General features: G+C 36.1%; 1 protein-coding gene across 2 annotated transcripts; it reads left to right on the forward strand.

The window, feature by feature from the left end:
* Nucleotides 1-35: 35 nt before the first annotated feature.
* LOC109033956 (mucosa-associated lymphoid tissue lymphoma translocation protein 1) lies at nucleotides 36-15,458 on the forward strand. 2 transcript variants are annotated; one of them, XM_072303079.1, is made up of 12 exons: nucleotides 36-394; nucleotides 635-764; nucleotides 2,876-3,045; nucleotides 3,982-4,162; nucleotides 5,030-5,282; nucleotides 8,044-8,380; nucleotides 8,957-9,146; nucleotides 9,468-9,679; nucleotides 10,814-10,903; nucleotides 12,004-12,197; nucleotides 13,227-13,304; nucleotides 13,980-15,458. In XM_072303079.1, exons 2-12 carry the CDS (start codon nucleotides 640-642, stop codon nucleotides 14,139-14,141), a joined length of 1,992 nt encoding a protein of 663 aa, XP_072159180.1. In that variant the 5' UTR covers nucleotides 36-394; nucleotides 635-639; the 3' UTR covers nucleotides 14,142-15,458. The 2 variants fall into 2 exon arrangements, with proteins under 2 accessions (XP_072159180.1, XP_018902380.2); XM_019046835.2 differs by having other exon boundaries at nucleotides 36-764.
* The last annotated feature ends 4,366 nt before the right edge of the window (nucleotides 15,459-19,824 follow it).

The following is a 19,824-nucleotide window of genomic DNA, read 5'->3' on the forward strand; positions in this document are numbered from 1 at the left end:
TAAACACCATGTAAACACAAACACGTGATTGATCTTTTCTATTTATTCCTGTCAATTGAAATAAATGGAAAGCGCATGTCTCAACCAATCAAAATGCCTGGTTTAGAATTTGCCAATTAAATTCCTCCTAGGCGAGATCTGGAATGAAAGTAGCAGAACCAACCAATGGAACCTTGCAAATAATCATAACAACAGACAACCCTTATCGGCGTCCTTTCTCCAAACAACAAACAACCCTTATCGGCGTTCTTTCTCCCAGTTGTTTCTCCCTTTCTTTTCACTAATTTTCAGCGTCTTCGGCGGCCCACATTTCCCTGATTTCCTCTCAAAAATTACTTGCATCGGAGCAAGCGCTCATTAAAGATTTTGTAACGCTTTCATTCTCCTCCCGTGAGTAGTCCTTATAATAGTAGTAATTTTAAGAATGCGATTTCCTCGTCTGATCGCATCTTCTTGTGTGAGCGTGTCCAGTGATGTACGCAAGAAACATCAAATTTGTCCCAGTTAGCATGAGCACTTATTGCACCATGCCATGTGCCTCAACATCGGAGTTTTTGTGATAAGGTAAACTTATCGTGAAGAAGTAGTAATACTTCCTCAATCGTCTGTAATCAGCCTATGTCTGCCTTTCAAGGGACCATGAATCGTCTGCCTGACCCTGACGATGACATCGGAGACCACATGATGATTCTACGAAATGTGAAAGCCTGTCTGGACACCAATGACAACTGGCGAACTGTCGTCAATGTCCTAGCCAAATTCAGGTTTGTAAATAAGTTTTTCATATTTCCATTCCCTATGAAGTCAGTAGCTCCACTGATGGTTCAATGGACAAGCAACTGGAAGTTAGAATGACGATCTCGCAAAGCATATCTCCTGCAGTGGAAGAGTTGAGTGTTTAGCAGAGATTCTGTCCTGAGCTCTGAAGGTAGGGCTGACATAAAATCCTGTTGAATTTCCATCGATAACTGTCTCGTGCGCAGTCAGGAGCATTGAAGTTCCCTTTCTGTAGACTCTCAGCACTCCCCACCTAGAGAAGGATTTTCTGTCAGCCCTCGCCTTCTGGGCCGAGTTGAATAGCCTGCTGAGATTCTGTCCTGTGCTCCGAAGGTAGGGCTGACAAGAAATCCTGCGGGCCAAGACACAATCTTTTAAACTGAAATGCCAAGGCGGATAAAGAATGGTGGTCGCATCTCGTACCCTCTTGACGTCACGATTGTAAACAAACCCAACTGCGGAGTTAGGGGGTTTGAGGTTTACGCTGCACTTTAAGGTGATTAAAAATATTCCTTATGGCCTCTCGAGGCATTTATGACCGCACAGCAGGCGAGAACACAATTTCCATGCCACGCTGGCAATTTGATTAGCGTTTGAAATTGCCAATATATACGGCAATTAAAGTTCTTTCTTTCTCAACCAGAGCTGAGAGTAGATGCGCATTGGTGACATGCTCCTGCTTACTGATGATCTGCGGCAGGATTTTCTGTCAGCCCTAGCCTTCCTGGCCAAGACAGAATCTCTGCTAAACTCAACCGCTTTAGTGGAAAACCTCTCCTAACCTTGTTACCTTACTGCTGTTGGTATGCCTAACAAATAACATAAAATGGTAGCTGATAAATCTTTATCGGTGGAGAAATTATTCAGTCACAGAGAACCCTCCATGTATTAACTCTGATGAGGTTATGGAAGAACACCTAGGAATCCAATCTCAGCATGTGCTGCGTTCTTGTACTCCAGGTAAATCTTGTGAAACCTGCATTTCAGGCAGGTTCCGGTTGTCATAGGTGCATCGTCTAATTGAACTGTTTGGGTCCTTTCAGAAACTGAATTATCCAATGGTAAGCAGTTGGTGCCGTCTAATTCTGTTTGAAACATCTGATGACTTGCAAGTATTTGTATGAGCGCATAACATTTCAATTTTACGCATTGGAATCCCTAAAGGTCAACAAGTCCCACTGCACTGCATTTAGTGTTTTGAAGAACTAAACACTGTCTGATAAATTTGATTTGTCAATGCACCTCATGGTCACCACTGGTCATTCAAATTACCTAAATACCAAGGCTCTTACTGCTAGTCTTTGCTGCACATAATCCAAAACTTCTTGTTACTTTTAGAAAGCCCCACTTCAAGTTTTGTTTTATTGCGTTTTTCTTTTTTTTCGTTATGTTGTTCGTAATCCCAGGCTTCCTTGCTAATTCTAATGATACTGATGTCATACCATTCTATGTTAGTTCATTTCACATTTCCACAGCATTGATACTATGCTGTTAAGAGCAAGTAAAGTTAAAACCCCCTTTGAATTTTATATTTAGTAATTCTTCTTCTGTAAAATGATGAACTCAATGAACTGCAATACATCAAATTCATAATTAATGGCAGATTACTTTTTAAACGAAATTAATTTTATGTGATTGCTTCTGAAGATTTTATGAAACTTATATTAAAATTTCCCTTTTTATATTGATGACCTTTGAATCCATGTACCTCCGTTTGCAACATCGTAGTCTTCCTTTCATACCTTATTTTTCTTTGGAAGACTGGCCAACATAATTTCTTGAAAACCCTCTTGATTTGTCTTCTCTGTCAGCAGAACATTCCTTGCCAATTTTGAGCCATGAAATTGGCTTTTTTCTCTTCAAAAGAATGAAATTGCTATGGATATTTTGAAATACCACAATGGAGACACACACGTATGCACTTCGGCTATCAGTATAGTTGCTTTATCCTCCGTAAATAATATCATACTCACTTTAATATCCCATCAAGTAGGTCTGGATTTTAATTTCTGTAGTAATCGTTGACAGAAGCTAATCATTGTTAACTTTTAGGGACATATTCCTCTTAATTTCATAAATAAATTGTTTCATTTTACAGATTACCGGTTGTGTTTGATCCATTTGTTTTGCGTAAAATGGAAATGGCCTCGTCTCCTGCAGACTTTCTGCTCAATGAACTTATCATGCGGTGTTGCAAAGTCAAGTACCTGTGTGAAATATTAAGGAATTCTTCTCAATATGATGCTTTATCATACCTAGTGAAGCCAGGTAAGGAATTATTTTGTATCTTTATTGCATAAAACACGGGTCCAGTAACTTTTCAATCAGGCAACCAGGGGGTGCAAAAATAAACCGACCTCAAAAACTTATTTAAAAATTAGAAGGTTGCTCACCAGTGTAAAAATTGCGAATTCTGCCATATTGTTACTTCGATAAAATTTAAATAATAATTATGTATGTTATGCAAAACTGGTTGTAAGTGTGTTTCTCTCTTCATAAATTGCAGCAATTTTTCTCTTGAGAGCACAAAAATGACCAACTTGTTAACAATTATCTGAGAGAAAGGGATCTTTGAAACAGGAACACCAATTGAGAACTTCCTGCATCCCTGACATTAATTTTTAGTCGTAATACTTCTAAAGTCCATTTAAAAGTTCTCCATTGAATTGAGTCCACACCAAGTAAGTTCATGTGTTTTTAGAGTGTGGTAGAAGACCGTCTCATCTTGTTCAAATATTTACTTCGAATGCAATGGAATGAAAATGACGGATCCACTGTTGGACTGTTGCTCTCTATAAGTGCACTGACTTATTTTTCTTAACTTAAAGGAAAGAAAAAGGGGTAAAAATTATCACTAGGTGAGTATTTTGATTTTAGGTTGAATCAAATAATTGCCTTGTCACAGGAATGGCTAATTTGGCCTCTCTTCTCTTTCCTCTGTAGATGAAAAGAACTGATCAACTCGACGTTCCCAAGAATTTCTCTCGTAAAAGGGTATTAAGTAGGTAATGACACTACCCAGAATGCTTACCATTCATAGTATAATATATTTTTATTATACTCCACCAACTTTAAGTCATTTAATGTGATATTTTGTCAGAACACCCCTTTCTCATTGTTTACTTTATATTAAATCCATGTCATAGTCTAACCTATACTTAAAAATTTTTCAACACATATTTAGTGTATAACTAATTTTTACAGAACCTGTTGAGATAACAAAACAGCCTGGCGGAAACGAAGAAGTATTACAAATACGGCTTGGAGGAGATTTAAAATTACACTGTGAAGCAATTGGTATTCCTCCCCCAACATTTCAGTGGTATTTTGGGAATGTCGTGCTTGAGAATCAGACAAGCTCTTGCTTATCTATTCCATCTTTTAGGTGAGTTTCATCCCCTGTTCCTAAAAGAGCATTGGAAAAAAGTAAATGATTCTATCACCGGATAAATTACTGTCCAAAATAAATCACATTTTGGTCATTACTCGTATATTAACAAAAAGGTGCTAACCAGTCAGTTGATTGGTTGGTGATTAGAGGTTACCTTGAACAGAAATAATTATTTGTACAGGGCTTTATCATTATTTCCAAGCAGCTCCATTCTGTTCTGACGGATGACACACTTCCAAACTTTGCACCTCTCCGTCCTGCAAACTAAAAGGAAGTTGGGAATATTCATTTCTCCTAGAATCCTTGCTAAAATCAATTATTTTTCCAGGTTTAAAGTTTTTGCAAGCTTTACATCCGGTTGGGATCATCAGTGATTTTCAACTTGATTGGATGAGCATTATTTTCTTCAAAAAAAAAATCTAATATTTCTTGTGCAAAGAAGCCAAAGAAAGAAAGTCTCAAATGAAGTTGTCGTGGGTTGATTAAGCTGATTAAAAGCTTCAACCTTCAAATGTAACTGGACTCCTTCCCAATTGAACTGATATTTTTCACAAGGGCCCAAGCGCCAAAATTCAAGTTTCGAGGAAAACTGGAAAAAAGAGTGCCTTTTGACGCACGTTCAATCCCTTGAGTCCAGTTTTAACAGGTAATTTTTTGACACACATGTAAATTTTTGGGGGCTCAAAAGACTAAATGCACGCCAAATGACAGAAATTTTCCTGTTTTTCTCAGAACTTGAATTTTGGAGCTTTTGTCTTTCAGAAAATTATTCATTTAATCGCGACCCTCACTACATTGTGCAGTCCTCTTCTTTTTTTTTAACCCCTTAAATTAATAAAACTCTTCTCTCTCTTTTTTAAGTGACAATGATGTCGGGGAGTATCACTGCTCTGTTATGCAGCAACTTCCGGGAGAGGTCAGAGAAATCCACTCCAATGTTGTTTATGTCGAAATAATGGTTCATTTACCAGTTTTTGTTATTCAGCTACCAAAAGTGTTGAATGTGAAGTTCAACGAAGGTGTTATTTTGCGAATAGGAATCTCGTCAGCGGCACATCTTGAATGGTACAAAAATAATGAGCTGCTCCAAAATGAAAAATCGGATGTCCTTCAGGTAAAAATGATGACAAATTTGAGCCCTACTAAACACTCAGAATTCCTGTTTTTATTAAAAAAGATTCCTAAAGTCTTATATGGGTGATTTCACGATAACAGGAATAGTTAAAATGTGAAATACCTTAGAAATAAAAGTGCACCAATTTTAACAGGATTTCATTACCTCATTTTAAAGGTATTAAACTTCCTTTTCCCAGCTTTGGCACGCTCTATAATGATTCAGTGCAAAGTTAAAGTGATTGATAAATAAGCCATTGAATCAGGTATCAGTGCTTCCCGCAGGACTGCTGGAGGTCCACGCAAACAAGGCGGCCCTGCCAAATTGTGTCGGTTACGTAACAGACGCAGCGTAACCGACACTCAAAAATGTGAGATTAAAGATGATACAAAAGATGAAACTTGGCAATTCTTGAGTTGTGACGTGGAATTAATGCTGCCTTAAAAGTTTTCTAGACTTTGGAGACTTTCTTTTAGTTAAATACTATTAAATTGAGATTTTTGCGTAGTGAGGAATTAGTGCTACACACGTAAAAATCACTGGTTTTCATAAAAATTAAAGTTTTCATTGTAAAAAAAAGTGACTTATCAGTAATGGTTTTGTCAAGAAGACTTCAGCGAACAATTTGATGGCAGTTTTGAAACTCCTGACTCCATTTGGCGAGATAAACACTGCACTTAATACAACTGCAAAAATGTGTTGCCAAATGTGGCGACACCTCTTTCTTATGACTTTTCTCACTCAATAATAAACATTTCAGTTCAAACTGGCAATTTTCTTGAACACTAGAGTCTCTTTTCAGCAAATATTGCCAAAGAGTTCATGATCAGTACTGATATGTTACCGCAAATTGCTCTTTTGCTTCAAAATCGAGGTTGGCGACGCGTAACCGACCGGACATTTTCGGCCTTTAAAGTCTCATATTATTAAATATAATAATAATTCATCATATTTTTAAGCATGGATAGGTTCAGGGACATCATTCTTATTGATTAATTAATTTGGTTTTCAATCGTTTTGCCCTATGTCGTTCATAACCCACGGCGACACGACTATTCCTATTATCGTGAAATCACCCATATATGGATTCAACTTGAATCAGCCTAGAATTGGGGAAAGAAAAGGTTGCACAAATGTCTCATCAAAAATGGCACCATTCACTAGAAATTTATTTGCTATTCAAAGGGCAGACTGATGATTGATGGATTCAGGTTGATGTTACTTTTGTCCTAGGGGCGCAGAAAGAACTCAATTGGCCAGTTGGCCAATCTCAGAGCAAATGTGGAGGCACCTGAAAAGGGGTAAAAGATTGTGATGCCCTCTGGAAAAAGGCAAAAAAATGTGATAGCAGAAGGTATAAACCAGCTAAGCGCACAGCTTTTTGCGGAGGAAACTTTATAATGGGCTCTCTTATGCCAACAAAATAGTTAAGTACGCCATTTTATGCAAAGGAAACAGTGAAGTGCTCAAGTCTTATGTAGATGGCGATGTGAAGTAAATCTCATAAATTACAAAGGCTGCCTCAAAACATTTGAAGGCGAAAAACTTTCTGCACCCCTGTCTCGTTCAATTTGTTCTCTCCCCAATTCCAACTGCATTTAACGTTGCCTAATCTCAGGTGTTTTATTTTTTCAACTAAACTACTTAATGCGTTTAAACTCTCTGTGAATTCATTCTGGGTTGTAAAGAATATACTCTCAAACTTTTAAGTTTCAGTTTTGCCTAGGTGCCTGATCATAAATTAAAACATCAGAGAAAATTAGATGTCTGATGTATTTTTGCCGATTCTTGTTAAATCAGGGTTGCTGGCAGTCTGGAAAACCCAGAAAATCAGGGAAAGTCAGAGAATTCATAGGATAGATCAGGGAATTTCTGACACATCTACTAAGCACTAAAACATATCACTAACCTTCTAACTGTTTACCCTTTTTGAACTTTTTAAGGCTTTTCATCTTTTTACCAGCCACTAAATGCCTTTCCCCATGATTGGATCTTTAAAAAAGACATTTTGTCCAAGTTTAGCAATAGTCAGCGTATTAAAAAAAAGGAGGAAAAAAATAAAACTATGAGGCCAATTTTTTTCCAAGGTCAGGGAAAGTCAGAAAATTAAACAATTTTAGAGTCAGAGAGAAGCCAATTAAGTCAGAGAACTTAAAGATCATGGCAACCCTGTAATCCGCCAAACCACTTATCATAGAAAGTTTACGCAGTTCTAAAAGGTTTCAACTGTTTGAATTACAAACTGATGGCGGGAGGCGCAAGAATCGTAAGACAGTAAGTCAGAATTGTTTAGTCAATGTGCATTAAAAGTCCAGAAAACTGGAAATCTTAATACAGAGGGAAAAAGCTCATTTGAGCACAATTTTCCTTCAAAGAGATACGCTGTTTTATGCAACACTAGATATGACCATTCAGGGGGGCAACTGCAGACGCGTTTCAGGTCCAATTGGACCCATCCTCAGTGCAGCGCAGCCTCCTAATTTTTCTGCTACCAAGTTCGGAGAGGTCGTGAAAACCAGCCTGAGACTTGAGTAAACGGTTGCTGACGGCAAGTAAACTTGCGCCATTTAGTGAGCGATCTGTTTTCCAGTTTCTGGACTTTTAACGCACATTGGCTAAAAAATTCCAACTTAGTTTGAATTAGTTCAAAATCTCTTTGCAGCCTGAATTATTTTTCCAATAAAAGAAAAAACTTTTTCTTGTTTCAAGGGTACAGAAGTCATTTTTCTCATTTGTTCATTTTTCTTTTCTATTTTAACAGTTGAGCAATATCACAGAGAACACAGTTATAGTGTGTCGTGCCAGCAATTCCGCAGGCGAGGTTTTCAGTGATAGATGCCGCATCAATGTGATGCCGCATGAATTCGAGCTCACCAATAACAATCAAAATTTCACCACAGCCAAGTTCGCTATTTTAATCGCAAACGAAAAATACGACAATTTAAACAGGCTGTATACCCCAGCATATGACGCCTCAACTCTAGCTAACATTTTGATACGTTTGAATTTCCAAGTTCTCACTCTGAAAAATTTAACCAAGGATGAGATGAAAGTTGTCTTGAAGAAGTTTTGCCAGCTTATACTTCCTGGCTCTTATGGTTCGTATGCCAATCAAATCAATTCCCCCTTTTCTGATGCTTTCTCTCTTATCTGCAGCTACAGTGCATGTAATTTGTAGAAAAATTGGGGAAAGTCAGTATAAATGAAAATACAATAATTAAAATTAGTTAAAAATGTAAGGGCATTTCATGTGAAAAAACTTGAAATATTTACCTAACTCATTGCATTTGAAAAATAATTTAAATAATAAAACTCCAAAACGGGAAAAAAAGCTGATAACTTTGAAATTACTTTTATCATATTTTCATGCTGCTAATTTCCTCCTTGCTCAGTACAAGTAAGTAGATTGCTGATAGAAAAAATTAAGAGATTGAACTATTTTGATTCCCATAGAATTTTGAAATTTCAAAGATTTCTTATTCTGAAGTCTGCGGATAGTCTTAATTGCCTTTGGAGGCAAAAACTAGGAAAATTGTTGCCTCTCATTACTGAGACCCAAAGTCAAATAGTGATGATTTTTTAATATGAAAAGTCAGCCTTTTGCACAAAACACAATTGTTTTATTGAATTTCACATACAAAAAGTTCTTCAATCAGTTTGTCTTTATTTTACAGTTTTTTTCTATTACGTTGGGCATGGATTTCAAATTGGCGATAAATATATGATGGGAGTCGACACACCGTGTCCTCAAAGTTACTTACGCTCTGATTGTATCTGCGATCAAGAGGTCATTAAAGATATCATGATGGCTGTGCCTAAACTACTAGTCATAATTCTAGATATGTGCCTAAGAGTCCCTGATAAGTAAGTAAAATTTTCAATTTTCTTCTCTCATCAAATTAGTAGCTCCTCAGAAATGATGAGATTGAGGCAGGACTTCATTCATTCATGCATCCATGAATTTAGAGGAAAGAAAAAAAAATTGTTAACTTTTCTATCCACAGTAAGAAGAGGACATTGTATCGTTAGGGCGAAGTAAATTACGAAAGGATGGTGACTTTGTGGATCTTTATCTCTCTCTTTCCGTAACGAATTTCAGTATGTTTTTAACCTTTGTCGGTTAAACACAAAGATGAAAATATGCTTATGTGTTGTGTATCTGATGAAGTTCATACCAAATTTCAGGTCTGAAAATCCTGAAATCTACTCCGAAGTCCCTCAGATAGTTGAATATGAACGGAATGGGAACTGCAATCTAGTTCAAGGCTATGCAACATGTTGTCATCTAGGAGCCTATGAAAAACGCACCAGCCAAAATGGACTTTATGTGCAACATCTTGCCAAGTTTTTGGACAAAAACTTACCCATCACACAAATACTTCAGTTAGCACATTTAGGTAGAGTAATTTCAGCACTTACACATATTCCACTCCATTCTTCTTTATAAGATTTACGTGTTTTTAAGTGGCTCCTCGGACAATTACAACAAAAAGCATATCCTGACACAAAAACTTTTCCGCACTCAAACAAAAACTGCAAATCACTGAAAATTGAACAGGCCTTTCTCCAAAAGATTCAGACGCCATCTGTGAAAGTATGAGGAAACAGTAACAACTCTTTTTGTCGACCTGCTCTAAATTTCAGATACATTAACAATGTGATTCATTAATTAATCGTGTGATTGTTTTTGAGCTCTGAGATTTAGAACAGGTTGATTAACTCAGATTTTACTGTTTATCGTGTCTTCTTATCTTTGGTGTCTGAGTCTTCTCAAGAGTGACCGATTCAATTGTTGTGTAGGTTTTTTGTAACTATACTGCAAAATGATAGGCGAGGGCAACTCCCTAGAATTGAATCTCTCTGTCTGAACACGACCCAACTCAGGTTTTTTACAATGTTCATTTTCTTGCGTTGAAACACTCCTTTTCTGGCTGTTACGCAGTTTTTATCGTCCCATGAAAAACTTCATTTTTCCGTGATGGGTCGTTTTTTAACTAAAGGATTCAATTAGCCTTATAAAAAAATTACCGGGGAAAAGATGTCGACTCAAGATCTATTGTAACATATTTGAACGCATTTTTCAAACTTGATCAAAAAATGACAGGAAATATGACAACGCAATGGTGCTGCTCCAACTGGATGGGATAGGAAAATTGGAATGATCTCATTGTCTTTAGTCAATAATCCTAGCTGCAGAAAGATTTTCTTAGGGCCTACTTAAAAAATGTAATCACATCTGTTTATTTCTACCTCTTGCTAAGAAAATCAAGGTAGTGTGCTCGCAAAAACTTTCCTCTCTGTTTCACCACTAAGCAAAAAAATTTAAGAGCTTTGGTTTAAATTATCTAAATTCTTCATCACAAATGTATCTCAAGAAATATCCACTCTAAGGAAGTGATTGATCAATTTTCTGCAAATAAAAACATTGGAATTTTTTATGAAGCCTTCGACTAACACAAATCAATCAATCTAGACCTTATAATTTCCACTCTTCTCTACTTATTTGTTTATTTTGACGTGTTTTCTGGCAGATTTTAATCGCTGCAAAGGAACAGATAGACAGAAACCATATCTCAGCTCTGATGATGTGAAATGTTTCAAACTCACAGACCCAATCAAAAGTAAGTGTTGTATCTAGAATGTTTTTCTCCCTCTCTGTTGGTGTTTTCTTAACAGTAATCTGTCCCAATTATTAATAAAATTCCCCATTATTTATTTTAGTAATTCAGTCGGTACCGTGTTCAAATTTTCCTCCTCTGAGCTGAACACATGGTTTCTAGTTCTGGAGAAAAGGGGAAATACTGGGGTTTAAAAGAGAATGAAAATTACAAAGGAATAGTGTCAAAAACTGGGAATATCTTCTCTCTCACACTCACCGCTCCAGGATCAAATTATTTTTAAAACTGGTCGTCTTTTTTCACTCTGTTTTGAAAAATCAAATGAAAGATAAGAAAAGTTTACCTTTTTCCCTTAATTTTGGCGAGAAATCTTTTTTCTTTTTTTTCAAGAGAATCTAAGATGAATGAGGAGAAGTCCTGGGTGTTCAACACGGGATTTTTTGGTAGAAATCAGAAAAAAACATGAATTCTAGAAATCATTATTGAACAGTTACCATGTACACACTAAAATTTGGTTCCACAGGATAAAAATCAGCAACTTTTGTCAGGATTATACTTGAATTGAGATGTTTCGCATGCTCTCTTGGCTTTTTTGTCCTCTATGAGATGTAGTTCAGAATTTAATTCAGAAAAAGTTGTGATGTAAGAATTTATCTGCCCCCCATCCATCTCCAAGTAAAACTTTTCTGGATATTTTGATGGTATTAATAAAAGGAGCATTTCATGAAAGCCCTGCAGCAAGTTGTGGATCCTTAGTGATTCAAGGTTTTGCGTAAAGGCATATTTCTATTGTCAGAAGTCAAATTTGTTTTGAACAGTGGGACTATATTTTGCAACAAGGAACTACGATTCATGGTTCATCCACAAAAGCACCTATCTGCATAGGGAAACAAACGGCACATAGGTTGGTATGGTTTTTCTTTGTTTATGTCAGCAAAGGGCAATGCAGAAAAAAAAAATATAGTTCTCATGTAATAAAGAACCTTGTCTTAATTTTTGTTGATCAAATCCTCAGTAGTCACTGATAGGAATTTTAAGAAAATATTTTTTATAGCATAGTTTTCAGTTTCAGTTATTTCATTGTAATTTTCGACCTTTTTCAGGTGATCAACCAGCTTCTAGACATCTAGATCTGTTCAACAATTTGCCTGAGTCGGGTGAAATTTGTTTTCCGTGCATTAAAAAACGGATTTGTATAACATTCAGCAAACATAATTTTGTGTATTGCAATGCTATTGATGTCCAGCTCTCTCAGATATTCGATTCTCACTCTATTGTTGCCACCGTCAACCATGATGTAAGTTTTTAATCCATCTATGCAGATTCTTTTTCTGTAAATAGAGAAATTGGGAAAAATTGTCTCTCAGCCTAACGTTTCTCACTGTGATCTGCATATTGTATGGTGGGGGTTCATTTTGATTTGCCTCATTGTAACAATATTTTGACGGAAAATCCTCGCTCATATCCAATTAATGGCTAAGAAAGTTGATGACAAGGCCAAAAAATGTATCCAAGGGAAAAAAAGTCTGACTTATATGAAATTCAAGTATATGGCTGATTCCAAAATTAGTTACATTTTTTATATGGGGAAATAGATAGTATTGTAGTAGAATGTAGACTAGTGGGGGATTTTTGATTTCCTGATTATCCAGCTTCTCAAGTTCTACTGTATATGAGGACTTATTTGTAACAATAGCAGTCGCTGACATCCACCATTCTAGGGCAAACGTTTTTTTGGAACTCTGGAGCTCTCAAGAATGCCTGTGCAAAGTTTCAGACTTCCTGCGTAATTTTTTGGCGAGATATGAACTGAAAACCATGTTATTTGTAAAAACAGCGAATATGAGAATCCACTGTTTTCGGTGTTCTCCCCGGCCAGCACGGCAGGATACTGCAGAGATTCTAATGCACTTGCAATAACTGCCCTGCGTGATAAAAGCCTTACCCTTCCTGTAGACTTTGTTTCATGCATAAAAAAATGTTTTCAGTAAAAATAGCGGATGTCGCATTTTTTTCAAATCGCTGTTACTCCTTCAATTTTTCACTTGCATAGATCGTATAACGTGTGTTGTTTACAGGAAGAGTTGCTCTGCATGAAAATCATTATAAGAATCCTCTCGTTTCTACGGGCGACAAAGTGCAAAGCTTTGAAAACTTTAAGCGCGATTTTCTCACAATGTGGAAACTCGACATCTGCTATTGTTACATATAAGTCCTCATATGCTGATTTTCTTTTAAGATGATGGACAAAATTATTTGTTTCCTTCAAACTTCAAGAATTTTGTGTTTCTGTCCTTTTCATAACCTCCTTGACTTGTCTTCACAGGTCCTTGAAACCTCTTGGAAAGTTGACATGGAGAAAAAATGCAGTATATTGACTATAGAAAATTTACAACGAATTAAGGTAAAAATTTGATCAATAGAGCCAGTGACATTGCATGTAATGAAAAATCCTCTAAATCAAATTCTGTTGCCCCCTCTGATCTTGCCTTGTCTGCCCTTGATCTTGTAGTAAACATTTTTGATGATAAATGATAAAAAGTTGGCTTGAAGAGGCAAACTGCCGTTTGAGAGCAAAGTGAGGGTTCCTGATCAGGGTTTTGAATTTGATTTCCTCCCGTAGGAACTCACTTCTTTCTTTTAAAATCCAAAATTTAAGTGCAGACTGGTGCCAAAAGTCTGCCTGGCAGAAGAAGTTCGGTTTCAAAAGCTCATTGTGCACAGAATGTCGTGAAGAACATCATTTCATATTATAACGAACCTTAGCCATTGCCAAATTCTTTGGTGTTCTGTGTAAGGTTGTTTTGTGGGGAAGAAATTGGACCCGAAGTGAAAAATTGATGAAATTTTAGATGAGATAAAATTATAGTGAAATGCGTCTTATGATAGTTTTGTCAAGCCGTAATGCATTTAGTTAATTTTCTGAATACTTTACTATAGAATTCTTCATAAGCATTTTGGCTAAGACTGAAGAAACTGAGCATTTATACCTTTTTTTTTAAATAAGTTAGCCATCCATCAGCTGGGACAAGCATTTCTTATCAGATGGAGTCTAATACATTTACTGTGTTTCTTTCAGTTTCAAGAGGAAATCATCATAACTCTAAAAATCTGCAAATTCGACATGACAAGCAACGAAACTGGTGTGGAGGATGACTCTCAAAATCACCTGAAAGTGTTGGACTACTTCCAGATCAACATAGGCTCCCCTTTAATTAGCTATGTTGACTTGAAATCATAGCAGAATCTAAAGATTCATAACCGTGCATCCTTCAAGTTTTACGCTAATCCAACTTCTAAATGTTACACTCATCAATCGCAAGTTCTTCTTGATTTGATGTAGTTCCAGTTGTATGGGTTATGTGACAAACCCAAAAACTTTGATTCTCTTTATTTTTCATATTTAAATGTTACCGATGTAGTTCCTCTTTAAATTTTAAAAACTCCAATCGACAGGTAGTTTTCATCGTCCTCGTTTGAGGACTTTGGTAGTGGAAAGACAAATTAGTTTTATACTCTTACAAATAGGGCTGCATCCGGGGTCCAATTTGAGAGTATGTACTCGGCGTAGAAGGTTTTGAAAACTTGTATATATAAGTTTTCAAGTGTAGATTTTAAGCGTTGTTTTTTGAGGGTTGAAGGTACTCACTTTTTGCATTTATTTTTTTATATTTTTTTTTTTTTTTACTCTATTATATTTTTTATTTTCTTTTACAAATACATAGGAAAAATACACACAATTAGAAAGGAAGAAAAAGATGACTCTAAGTAGAAAAAGGAAGAAAAAGATACAGTAAAATTTAAAATTAAACAAGGATAAACACTACACAAAGAGATATTTGATACATGATAGGATGTCTAAGTCTTGACGTTGTTCTTTGATGTAACGGTCTTTCTTGAGTGTTATCTCAATGATATCCAAGACATTTTCGAGTTTAGATAACTCAAAATGTTCGATGTTTGACGATGAGGGCAGTGGCCGGGTGAAAGCCTTTTGCGTGGTTAGGAAAAGGTTGGCATTTGGTGCCCTATTGTAAAAGACGTAATCCAAAAATTGGGTTTTCAGATGTTGTTGATAGAGGAATATTTCGATACGGTGGTACCTCCACTGTGCGTCGGCGATTTGAGACAAAATTCACATAAGCGTGTGGGCAGTTTCACTTAAGCGGGGGTTAATAACTGTAAAGATGGGTACTGGGATCCAGAACTCTTCATTTTCGACTGCAGTGTTCATGGCTGAGACAGTAGGTCGTGAGGTGGCGAACGGAGAGGACAGAATGAGACTTTTTCTGGAAGCTGGTGGCGATTCGGGTTATGTGAAGGCAGGAGGAAGGGGTGGACAAGGAAATTTGGAGGCTGTGATTGGTTAAATTTTGGGGGGGAGTGAATAAGGGCAATTTATTGATATGATGTGATGGAGAGAGAAATGGAATAAATAGGATGCACTTTGCAAAATAGGAAAGATTAAGAAATTTGAGTTTACGACTATGTGAGAAGCGAATGGGGGAATAAGGGCAAATTGGGAGGAAGTAGAGAAAATCAATACTATAATATTCACTTTTATAGTATAAAAATTTGAAAAATTAATTTATTTTTGTAAAAACGAAAATCAATAGGATAGTCACTTCTATGGAATAATTTAATGTATAATTTCCGTGCTCGTAGTTCTTGTAAATTAACAACAGAAGGATTTTTACCGATATAAGAGATAATTTTATGAATCCAATGCTGCGGAATAGCTAAATCATGCGTAAGGAGGTGAAAGACGTATGAAGACTGGTAATTTTCAAGAGACAACGTAAAATATGTTTCTAAGACTCTGTGGTCATAACACCATGTGTCAGTGTGTAAGATAAGTTTCTTACAGTTAAGAAATTGACATTGATTGAATATTTCAGGTTCGTCTCACATCTGAAAGATACAAGTGGAAGTTAGACAACAAGAATGAGGGTGAATGAGATTAAGTTGCAGGGGTTGCATGTGCAGCAGGGTTTGATGCATTCCAAAATGTCTGCGTATTGACGCTTTTCGTCGATGAAAAGGCGAGCTTCGGTGATTGTTGTTTCCAAGGTCTCCAAGACCCACTCGAGTTGAGACAGCTCAAAATGCTCGAGATCGGGCACCTCTTGTAATGGTTGATTGAATGCTTTGAGGGTCACTATGAAGAGATTTGTGTCTGGTTTTTTGCTGTTAATTAAGTAATCCAGGAACTGCGTCTTTAAGTGCTGGTAATAGAGAAAGGTAAAATAGAACAAAAGGATTTTTACCGATATAAGAGATAATTTTATGAATCCAATGCTGCGGAATAGCTAAATCATGCGTAAAGAGGTGAAAGACGTATGAAGACTCGTAATTTTCAAGAGACGACGTAAAATATGTTTCTAAGACTCTGTGGTCATAACACCATGTGTCAGTGTGTAAGATAAGTTTCTTACAGTTAAGAAATTGACATTGATTGAATATTTCAGGTTCGTCCCACATCTGAAAGATACAAGTGGAAGTTAGACAACAAGAACGAGGGTGAGTGAGATGTAGGTGCAAGGGTTGCATTATCGGTAGGGAGATGCAAAAGTGCAATAAAAACGTCGTAAAATCGGTGAATAGAACAGTGCGCCCGTATGAGAAGGGGGTTGGTACAAGAAGCTGCCAGATGGGCAGCAAAAACCCACGGATTACAAAGTTATGAGTTACAGATGGGACAAGAATTTGTGTTATAAGTAAAATTTATGACGTAGTAATTTTGAAAATTTTTCTTAATCAGTAAGGAATTTGGGAAACTCCATAATTGATAAGCGGGATGTGTGATTAGTGAAAGTAATTTGGCTTGGAGTATTTGTTTGTAAAGAAAATATGAATGCTGGAATTCTAATACAAGTGTAGTACAAAAATTCTCGTTTAAAAGACTGTTCTTTACAAGAAAAATATTTAAGAGAAAAGTTTCAAGAGATTCAGTAAATTCCATGTTATTTTCACAAAGGCACATGGAGATTTTAAAACTAGTATCTGCAATGAGAAGTAGTTGCAGTGAATATCTGCTTTCGTGAACAAGGTTGATGGTGTTAGCCGTGAGTAAGCATGACAATGTCGGGTTTTCTGACAAGATTCTGATGCTTCTATCAAAAATTGTATTTTGAAAGAACAGATCAGTTGGTGGGAAGCGAATTTCTATTTTGACAGGCGGAGTGTTGTGATTTACGTCGAATAAGTTGATTGACAAAGCGTTTGGATTGCATGATTTTAGATGCACAGGAATCTGGAAGGATTTTGAAAGAGAAAAAAAAAGGTTACAAAGGCGAAATGTGTGTAACATAGCGTGAATAAAAGGTAATAAAAGGATTGCACAAATTATGAATACAATAGGTGAACAGTAGTAATTGTAGCGTCAGCGAACAGAAGAGAAATGGGAAAGAGAAAAAAGAAAGAGAAAGTTTATAAGAATGAAAGAAGATAAATATGTGATAGATGTGACTACATTGCAGTTACAAGGGACAATGATCCAGGGGGAGTGAGGTGGGGTGTAGACACATGTACGTGTTTGAGGATAATTGTTAGGGCAAAGTGAATTTGGCAACCATGGAACAGAGAAAAATCGGACATGAAGTGAGTTGGGGGACTTAGTTTCTGGGCGTAAGGGATAATATTTTGTTTTTTGTTGTTTTTTTGTTTTTACACTCAACTCACTCTTTTTTGTTTTATTTTATTTTTATTTTTATTTTTTTTTTTTTTTTTTTTTAATTTTTTGTTATTTATTTTGAGCAAAAATACACACGAAAAATACACAAGTAGAAAAGAAGAAAAAGATGCCCCCCAATTAGAAGAATGAAGAAAAAGATACAATAAAACTTAAAACTAAACAATGATAAATTTACACAAATAGATATCTGATTGAACCGAGTAGCTCGGTTTCTTCGCGTTTTTCATTTATGTAAGTATGTGCCTCTGCGATAGAACCTTCGATGCACTGCAGAACCCATTGAGATCGAGAGCTCAAATGATTCAAGGTCTTTTACATGGAGAGTTCTATTATGTGCTTTGTGGGTCGAAAGGAAGAGTTGTGCGTCGGGCTTCTTGTTGGCAAGTACATATCCAAGAAATTGCGTCATTAAGTGTTGATCAAATAGAAATTCTTCGACTTGGCGGTATCTCCATTTGGTCGAGTCTAAGGTGGATGCAAGGCTGTTAAGTATCGACTCTGCGTCGTCGATGCAAGGGTTTAGGAGTCTATGGAGAGGAACCGGGCACCTCCATTCACTGTCTTCTACGATTGAGTTCATGATTGAAAGCACGGATGAGAATGAATGACGAAGTTACACGAGTTTCGAGAGCAGAGTGAGATTTGTTCTGTGACATAGCTGCGAAGAAAATAAGAGGTGAATAAAGTATTAAGCAAAATGTAGAGTATAATGATGGTGAATATTAGAAGTAACTTCAAACGTAACAAAGGTATATGAGAATAATTGTGGGTAATTGATTAAATAGTGAATAGAATAGTGTAATTATGAGATATAAGGAGTTAAGATATAAGATTAATGTGAATTAATATATAAGTAATGACACAATGAGTACATAAGAAAAGTAGTAGGAATTTAATAGACATTATATGCTAAAATGCAAATTTGAAGTATAAACATCATAAGTATGTAAAGATATTGATAGAAATAAGGGAGAAGGGAGAATAAAATGATTAATTGTAAGAATAAGTGATAGTTATCTGAGCCAATCAATAGGGCAGCAATTTTAAGGTAGATCACAGGTGATGACGAGCAGAGGATAAATAGAGTATGGAGAGTAAATGCAAGGTAGAACAATGTGTTAAGGATATATAAGGAGATACATAGAAGATAAGTATGCATGACTCTGTGAGAGATATGAAAAATCTTGGAATTACATTACAATATATGGTAGGACACACGATAAATACATAAGGAAAAATGGTTAAGTGAGTAAAGGGTGACAATACATTATATAGGGAAGTACATAGAAGGGAAGGAAGACTAAATGCATAGAGATGTATATAAGCATATGTAAGGAGACTTAGATAGCTAAATGTAGATGTATAGAGTATAGTATAGACGATAAAGAGGAGTACAGATGTAACAAATCAAATATGAGTAGCTATGTGTATGTAACAGAGAGAAGGTTTGTTTTCATGTAAAATGTTGATGGTGTCAGCCGTAAGTAAGCATGACAAGGTTGAATTTTCTAACAAAAGTTTGATGCTTCTATCAAAAATTGTATTTTGAAAGGACAGATCAGTTGGTGAGAAGCGAGTTTTTATTTTGACAGGCGGAGTGTTGTGATTTACGTCGAATAAGCTGAACATCAAGTCTAAATGATAATTGACGAAACGTTTGGATTGCATGATTTTTAGATGTACAGGAATCTGGAAGGATTGAGAAAAAACAAATTTTGGTTACTAAGGTGAAATGTTTGTAACATGGCTTGAATAAAAGGGAAAATAAGGGATTGCACAGATTACGAATACAATAGGTGAGCAATAGTAAATGAAGAGTCGACGAGCAGTAGGAAATTAAAGATAATAATCAAGAAAAAGAAAATGAAATTTATGAAAAGGAGAAAAGTTTTAAAAAAATGAGGATGAAATTATAACAATAATGTGATAATATGTGATAGATGTGACTACATTGCCGTTACAAGGGAAAATGATCTAGGGGGAGTGAAGAGGGCTGTTGACAAATGTATGTATTTGAAGAATAATTGTAGGGCAAAATGAACTTGGCAACCATGGAACAGAGAAAAATCGGACATGTGAGTTGGGAGACTTAGATTCTGTGCGAACGTGATAAGATTTTTGTTTTTTGTCACTCAATTCACTCTTTTTTGTTTTATTTTATTTAAATTTTTTTTTTCTTTTAGTTATTTATTTTGATCACAAATACACAGGAAAAAATACACAAGTAGAA

Source organism: Bemisia tabaci, chromosome 8 (assembly GCF_918797505.1).
Source record: "Bemisia tabaci chromosome 8, PGI_BMITA_v3".
Taxonomy (NCBI): Eukaryota; Metazoa; Arthropoda; class Insecta; order Hemiptera; family Aleyrodidae; genus Bemisia; species Bemisia tabaci.